The 8,302-nt window shown below is 30.5% G+C and overlaps 1 protein-coding gene across 1 annotated transcript; it reads right to left on the reverse strand.

Annotated features, from left to right (window-relative positions):
• Positions 1 to 1,949: 1,949 nt before the first annotated feature.
• LOC127070385 (adenylate cyclase type 9) lies at positions 1,950 to 8,011 on the reverse strand. The gene is made up of 8 exons (XM_051008255.1): positions 7,492 to 8,011; positions 7,008 to 7,309; positions 5,470 to 6,929; positions 5,113 to 5,367; positions 4,569 to 5,011; positions 4,347 to 4,502; positions 4,062 to 4,261; positions 1,950 to 3,958 (listed from the first exon to the last, which is right to left on the reverse strand). Exons 1-8 carry the CDS (start codon positions 7,513 to 7,515, stop codon positions 2,221 to 2,223), a joined length of 4,578 nt encoding a protein of 1,525 aa, XP_050864212.1. The 5' UTR covers positions 7,516 to 8,011; the 3' UTR covers positions 1,950 to 2,220.
• Between the last annotated feature and the right edge of the window lie 291 nt (positions 8,012 to 8,302).

The raw sequence follows: 8,302 nt of genomic DNA on the forward strand, positions 1-8,302 counted from the left end.
CATCATTTAGTATGATGTATTTGTATTCGTAATTGGTAATATACCATATACACATATGTATTGCATTCCTCGTCAAGTAAAGAGTCAGTGTAATCTGTGAATGATTTTATGTTAGTAAAAACATTCATCACACACAAATCATCACAATATTTGGATTATATAATGCCATTAATATATTAATAAACAATTCAGTTATTTGCAAAATGAAATTAATGGTACATTGTTAAGTTTTTGTTAAGCTGACTCTTTCGTGCATTTTTTTTACATCAGTTTAAAATTATGCTCATCTTGTATATATTGTACTGTAATAAAGAAGTTACATCGACAATAACAATACATATATTACCACGTTATTTCTTGTTAAAATAGCCTTAAAATACATCCATTAATATCTAAGCATTGACATTAAAATTCGTTGATAATCCATAACAGATTTCAATTGTATAAATATAAATGTAGACACATTTATATTTCACAACGCGTATACGTGTTAAACTTCTTGTATGTATAAAACAACTGCTTATAATAAGCCTTCGCATTTGAACACAAACGATACATCACATGTACCTATCAGTAAAAGTTTCCGATTTTATTCTATACAGCACATTGTAATTTTAAAAAATACTTTTGCTTAAATTTTAAGTTTGGATTAAAAATTTAACTCAGGATAATTCTATAATATATTAGCAAATGAACTCATAAAAAAATACAATTTTGAATTGAATATCGCATTACATCGTCTTTGTAAATAGGAATAAATAAAATGGGAGATTATATAACAATCATTTTTTCTAGCTGTATGAAAATAGACATTGCAAAACTTAACACTTTTATATTTTACTAAAGATCCATATGTGAAGCTTATGCCTCAACTATATTCGTATTAATTTTCATCGTTGTTACGTACTCTTTTTTTTTTATCTAAAATAATAAAAATATATTGTATATATTTCACACAAGGAAGGATTTTTAGAAAATTATATCTCTTATTGCAAAAATTAAAAATATCAATGTATTCTTCGTGAGATGTGATATAGCAAATTTATAAAAAAGATAGTAAAGGAGTAATTGTCCTTACTATAATCATTCTGAATAATTTGTGAAACAGACAAATTATATTATATCGATTTAATGGATCTTCTGTAATATTCGATCGCAAAAATAATAATTGGAATGTTACGTAATACACTTTAAAAAATTAAACGCATATTGTCATAGTCAAAGATAGACTTGATGAATCTGTAATAGCGAATTATATTCTAAATCTTACATGTGTGTAATAAAACCTACGATTTTCTTTAAATCGTTCCTTGATCTTTGGTAAAAAGTTATCGTTTATATATAATTATAGAAAAACGAACAAATTTGTTAAGACAGCTTGTCCCTACATTAACTAAGTTGCTATTTTAAGAAGCAGAGCAGAATTTAATTCGTACAAATTGTTCAAATTGTTACAAATTCCAAAAAGGAAGGCAAGAATACAAGGTACACGTTTTTCTTTTGTAACTTTTTTGCAGGGACATACGTAGATTTTGCATAAGCATTTTTCAACTTCGTTTTACATCATCATTCGTAAAATACTAGAAGTTATTTGGATTTATATTACACTAAGATCTTTCGAGACTATTTAATTAAATATCAAACCTAAATGCTTAGGATATACTATTTTTATAATGAATTTTTCGTATTATATTACAATGATATTTGTGGTACAAAGCCCAAATATATTTGTAGGAACTGCCTGCATTGCAACTATATGTAATATAATAAGTCTGTTGTTTTTTTTTTTTTTTTCAGAAATATTTTACATTTTCCTTGTATTGAAATTACGCGACACCCAAGGATTTCTACCCTTGATCCGCTTTGTACTTGACAAAGGCAGGTTTAAGATCACTCTCCATGATATACACAATTTGTTAGTTTCAATATTTACAAAAATACAGTTAATATCTCGTTAATAAATATCTTTAATTAGCAGAATTTGAGCAGTCAATTAATAAGGCGATTAGTTTTTAATAGAGTACAACATCTATCAAAAAACATTCGTCCCTAGGCTCTTTTCAAATGATCACCACATCTCTCTTATTTTAAGTCACACACGCATATATTCAAATTTAATATAACTCGATCGATGATATCATTAAACTACACAGCCTCGAATTCCAGTATGCCATATAACATAGTCAGATCATTGATGTATTAATTGGCACTCTGTATAATTCAAGTACCATTAGCATTTGTAGTATTCTCTTTTTTTCCTATGAGTAGAAATACATCCATGTTGTCCTTTCCTTTTACATATACTTGACCGCGAGGCTCAAACTCGTATCTATTTGAGAGTATACCAATACAATTACTGGCCATTTGTATTCTACCTGCGACTCCAGTAGAGTCCATTCTTGAAGCAATATTTACTGCATCTCCCCAAATATCATAATACAACTTTGTGGCACCTATTACTCCGGCGGTAACATCGCCATAATTAAATCCAATTCTTAGAATCAATTTAAATTCCAATAAATCTCGATTAAAATTATAGATGACTTTATGCATAGCCATAGCAAAATCTACCAATTGAAAAAGATGAGTATATTCATGATCACTTTGTTGTCTTACTTGTGGATTTAAACCGCTAGCTGCCATAAATGTACTGCCAATTGTCTTGATTTTTTCAACATTAGAAAATTCAGGTTTCTCCAGAAGTTCATCAAAATCGCCAATTAATTCGTTAAGTACACGTAGATACTCTTTACCACCCAAATAAGATTCATCGTATAATTCGTTGAAATTCACAATACTGGCAAAAATAATTCCAACGGATTTATGATTCTGCGAGTATTTTGCAGTAGTTTTCAATTGATCAGCAACATATTTGGGTATAATATTATGTAAAAGTAAGTCAGCTTGGTTTTTCATTGATTGTACACGGGTTTTATCTCTTGCTGCAACGAAATTTCCATGGAAACTCAATCGATAGCTAATCTCGAATTCACGATTTAGAAACCAAACTAACAAGAGTAAGAGTATCATATCCAGATAAATCTCAGAATGGTACAATCTCTCGTTGTATCTTAATTCTTTTTCTCTTTCTGTAATCATAATAGATTCAATCGTAGGTTTATGTGATTCCCCAGTTATCTTGAGTGACGATTGTGTTGACGCTTCTACAGAATTACGAAATTCTTTTCGTGGAATAATAAGATTTTCATCTATTGGATAATTATTCTGTTCAATCAAGATTGCATTAATTAAATTTGGACGCATTGCTGATCGTTCTTGCGTATTGTTTCTGATATCATAATCGCTTGGTATTGTCATATCCTGATTATATGATATATGACTGACAACAAGACAAATAAACAACGCACCGGCAAAGGTGACTAGCAAGTTTTTCATCCAACAATTCAATTGAGTAAAATTACAAAAATGGACCAATCCTATGAAGATTAGATAGCTGTAATAATACTCAAAATTATTTAAACTATGTAAGGTATTGCAAGTGAAGTTTAGAAGAATAGAAACAATTGGTAAGCCAACTAATATGGCACCACAAACATGCCAAGGATACCACCTAGAAAAAAAATTGAAAATATTTTGAGTGAACGTTGCATGAGTGGTATTTGGTTTAAAAAGTTGTCTAATGCAAAGTAAAACAGCTATGATTTGAATAGCTGTAGCAAAAATACAAAACATAATATAGAAAATAGAAGGTTTGCAAAGCAAGAAGAGGGAGACAGTAATAGCTATATAAACTAGAGCCGATATTAATATGTCAAAATAAGTATTAAATCTTGAAGTAGCTAGTGTTGGAGGGTTGCCTGTTACTCCTTCACTTGCTCTGTGAGCATTTTCTCGATATTCCTTTTCCAATTCTTTGTTCTTAAAAAATAGCGTTACGCTTGATAACGGTGGCTTCACGAAATATGATCGTTGAGAACTCACGTTGTCTTGAACGCATCTTTATAAAACAAGAGTTAAAATGAAACGTTAAAAGTCAATGAAACATGAAAGTGTGTTTCTAATATTAATAAATAAGATTTACTAATAAAGTTATAAATTACCTTATTAATTGTAAATCAGATTGTTTTCTTAACTTATGAAAACATGCACCAAATGTATCAGTTACTGCTGGAGGAAATGGGTATGGTGGTACAGATGACGAGAGTTCATGAGTAGAATTCAAGGTTGAACTAGAAGTGTAATAACCACTAACTCTATGACCTAATAAATCCCCTTGAGCCATACCATTCATCAGGAACAACTATAACGAATTATTATTACAACATTACTGGATAAAGTAGAATTAATGTATCTAGAATATTTGCATTTCCTGATAGAGATTTTACCTGCTGTTGAATACTACTACGTCGGCTATTACTTTTAATACCGGAATCTTTTCTACTACATATCGACGAAGCATGACTTATTGTTTCTTGACCAGACAATAAAGGACTAGAAGGCACAGGATTTGGATCCATTTCAACACCATTGTTGAAAGGAATCTACAAAATGATATGAGTAATTAATATATTCAATGATAAGCAATAAAAATATATGAAGTTACCGACTCGTTTGAATCCATTGCGATCTTCGTATTGTTCATTTTTTGGTTGTTTTATAATCATACTCTTTCCTTCCTCCATATCTAAAGGCGTCATTTCTTCACTCGTCCTTTGTCGTTGTAAATATCGCCATGGTTTATTTCGTGTTCTTTTTTTTTCGTAACTTGCAGTTGACACAGGACTTTTATTTAGACCTTCTTTCTCATCAATTATATCGTTACTACTTTCAGAATCCAAAATACTGGGCAAGGAATTAGCTTTTATCCTATAGTTACTTGCATTAGTCACCATATGGAGATAATGTTGTCTGGGTTTATTTTGATTATTACAAGAGGCAAGACGATGACGAGTTTGCATTAAAGGAGAGAAATCTTTAGGTAATATGATATTTGTTACAAATTGATTCATAATATCTGATTTTCGACTTTTGATGAAGTAAGTTTTAATACCTAAAATTGTAAATAATATTCTTGTTTATTAAATAATATAAAATTATAGATAATATTCTTGTTTATTAAATAGTTATGCTAATACTATTGTATACACATACCATTGACTACCTCTCCTTCTTCTGTGATATATTGATGATTCAAAAAATTTAAAGTTTTTTCACTCAAATGTACCCTGCCTGGTTTACCTGTACTTTCTAATTTATTTGCCAATGTCACATCATTTGACCAAACATCAAATTTAAATCGTTTAGTGCCAACAATTCCACATAAAACAGTTCCTGTATGAACACCAACTCTCATATTTACTCCCTCTCTTCTTTCTATATCAAATTGTTTTATAGCTTCTATCATTGCTGAAATAATCATATGATTCAGATAGATAACAATTAAAGTACGTGTAAACGTTACATAACAAAAAGTTTCTAAAAACCAATGTCTTTTTATGTTATACTAACCTAATCCCATTTCAATGCAACATTTTGCATGATCGGGTCTTGGTTCGGGACAACCACTGACACAATAGTAACAATCTCCCAATGTAGAAATTTTTTCACATCCATGATGTTCACACAAATCATCAAATCGTTCAAATAGATCGTTAAGAATGCCAACTAATTCTTCTGCAGTTTTATTTGAACTCATCTTTGTAAAACCAACAATATCAGCAAATAATATACTGACATTTTCCATAGAGTGCATATTGAATGGTCGAAATAAAGATCGGATGTCCGTTTGATTTGAGGGTATAGATCCTTTTTTTAGAGAATCTTCACGTTCTCTCTCTCTACCACTTTCTTCCATTAACCAATCTGCTACTTTTGGTGGCATTACAGAATGTATCATTTTTTCTTTAAGTTGTCTTTCCATTTCTAATTGACGCCGTACTAGTAATGATTGCCCCACTTTCATAAAAGTACCACGCATTCGGACAAATGTCATTATCAAGATATGTACACCGATTAAATGAATACATATTTGCATTAAAATTCTTATACTGAGATTCGTTGTAAAATCAATATCATCTTGCAAATATGTGTTTGATGTATTAGTCCAATTGGTAATCGATTCAACATTAAGGGCTATTTCAGCCTCTATAGAAGATGCATTCATTTTATTCAAATTACTAATATTTATATTGTTGACCATTGAATTTATGGTAGAACTAACATTTGTTATTACAAATGGAATACTAGAATTTAGTTTTGTTAACATATTTGCATTTGTAAGATTTCCAGACATTTTTCCTACAATACTTTCATCGTCCAACAACTTTGAACTAAAATTGGATATTGGATTTGAAGTATATAAATTTGATATCATCTCTGTGTCGGCTGTCAATGCATTGCTAACATTAGATATTATATTTTGGAGACCATTAAAAAAACGAGAATTTTGATGTGAAGAATACATAGGAATAGATGTTCTGTTATAATCTTCAGACATATTTGTTACTGAAGAATTATTAAAAGACTTGTGATTACCGAATATCCTTTGTCTTCTATCTTTTGAACCATAGAGGTAGGCAGTTAAAAATTCGAATATAATCGAATAAATAGAAGATATTCCTATGCAAGCATAAAGGGGCATTGGTAGTACCGTATAAATCAGTAATAAGATTTCTGAACATAGTGCAAAATGTCCTACTAATGTTAAGCCATCTACATAAGGAGGTACTACCGCAAGAAAGAGTAAAGAAAGAAAACACAGCACAGATGCAACTCCTACAGAAGTTGGTAATACATAGGACTTGTAATAATCTGTGTGAGTTAAATATAATACAGCGGATACCATGGTTCCAACAATACTGAAAATGGCTGCGATAGCTGGCCATGTAGAAGTATTATTCTCAATTCCAGTGATTACAAAATATGCCAGCCAAGATACAGATACCAATAGGATATATGTAAGAGCATATCTAAAAGAAACATTGAATTTATATCTTACTAAAATAAAAAGGAAAAATAAATAAATACAATTTTACATAAACACATACCGGAATCTTAGTCTGATCTGTGGGAAGGCACTTCTTTTAAATTGTTCTTCTAGAATTTCAGAATCAAATTTCGGATTCCACCAAGAACGAGATGCAGCACGTTCAAATGGCACTGGTAAACTAATCCCACAACATCCAAGTCCTTGTCCACTATGTGCCAAATAAGTTTGTATATATGGTGCCAAAGATATGTGTATTTCATCTCCAACATCATCATCGCTATTCTCTTTTCCTCTTGTGAAGCTTACAGATGAACTGCGTTTTCGGTTTATCGAAGAGTCCATATTGATATTTGAGTATTTCTGTGAAAAACGTATATATGCGTATACATATATATAAATATTTTTGTAAAACAATATAACATTACAGGTACAGAAATTCTATTGCAAAAACATTTTCAAATCTTCGTCCGTAACCATCTTATTCTATAACAGTTCAAAATAACATACGTGCTCAATATCATATAAAAATCCAATTTAATCACCTCGGTTAAAGGCGAAACCGCCATAAAACATTAAAAATCATCCTCCTTGCTGACATTGGAGGTTCTTCCATAAGTCAGCTAGTGTCAGATGGCATGATTTTCATATTCTGTTTTGTACGGTAGTAAATCGAACGATGTAAAGAAACTCGGTGTAATTAGCACCGAAGTTTGTAAGGTCGTATAACACACGACTTTTTAAATATATACAAAATTGGAAGTTCTTTTAGGGAGAATTACGATTTCTTAGAATATCCCCCACAGTAATCCGCAGCCATCTTGAAGTCAACAATACTGAACAATACCAACGACATCGCCCAACCACTGTTGCCACACGCTATCAAGCAGCTGATCACAAAAATTATAATAGATGCACATGCGAAAAGATAATAGTATGCAGCTGTTAATTTCTACTCGTTAGTGAAAGATAAGAAAAGATACTAAATGATTGAACAATTTTTATACATTATTAAAACGTTGATCTATGGAAAAAAACAACAAAAATAATATCTCTTCTGCCATTTCTGGCGGCAATTCGTACTTTTGTACTATCATATGACTACTGAATGTGTTGCTTATCTGCACGTGATATCAAAAATGTGCATTCCTTATAAAATGAAATTGTAATTATTTTAATATTGAAAGTGTATTAAAATAGTAGCATATTTTTAAAAATGATTACATAAATGCTTAAACTCGATCATTTGAATAAAATTTAATTAGTATTTTACTCGAGTCTCGCTATCATGGTCACGTGCGTTCTTCTAATTGGTCAAATTTGAGCTATTATCTTTCGTTTGAATTTGCTTTATAT

This window comes from Vespula vulgaris, chromosome 1 (assembly GCF_905475345.1).
Source record: "Vespula vulgaris chromosome 1, iyVesVulg1.1, whole genome shotgun sequence".
In the NCBI taxonomy this organism is placed as follows: Eukaryota; Metazoa; Arthropoda; class Insecta; order Hymenoptera; family Vespidae; genus Vespula; species Vespula vulgaris.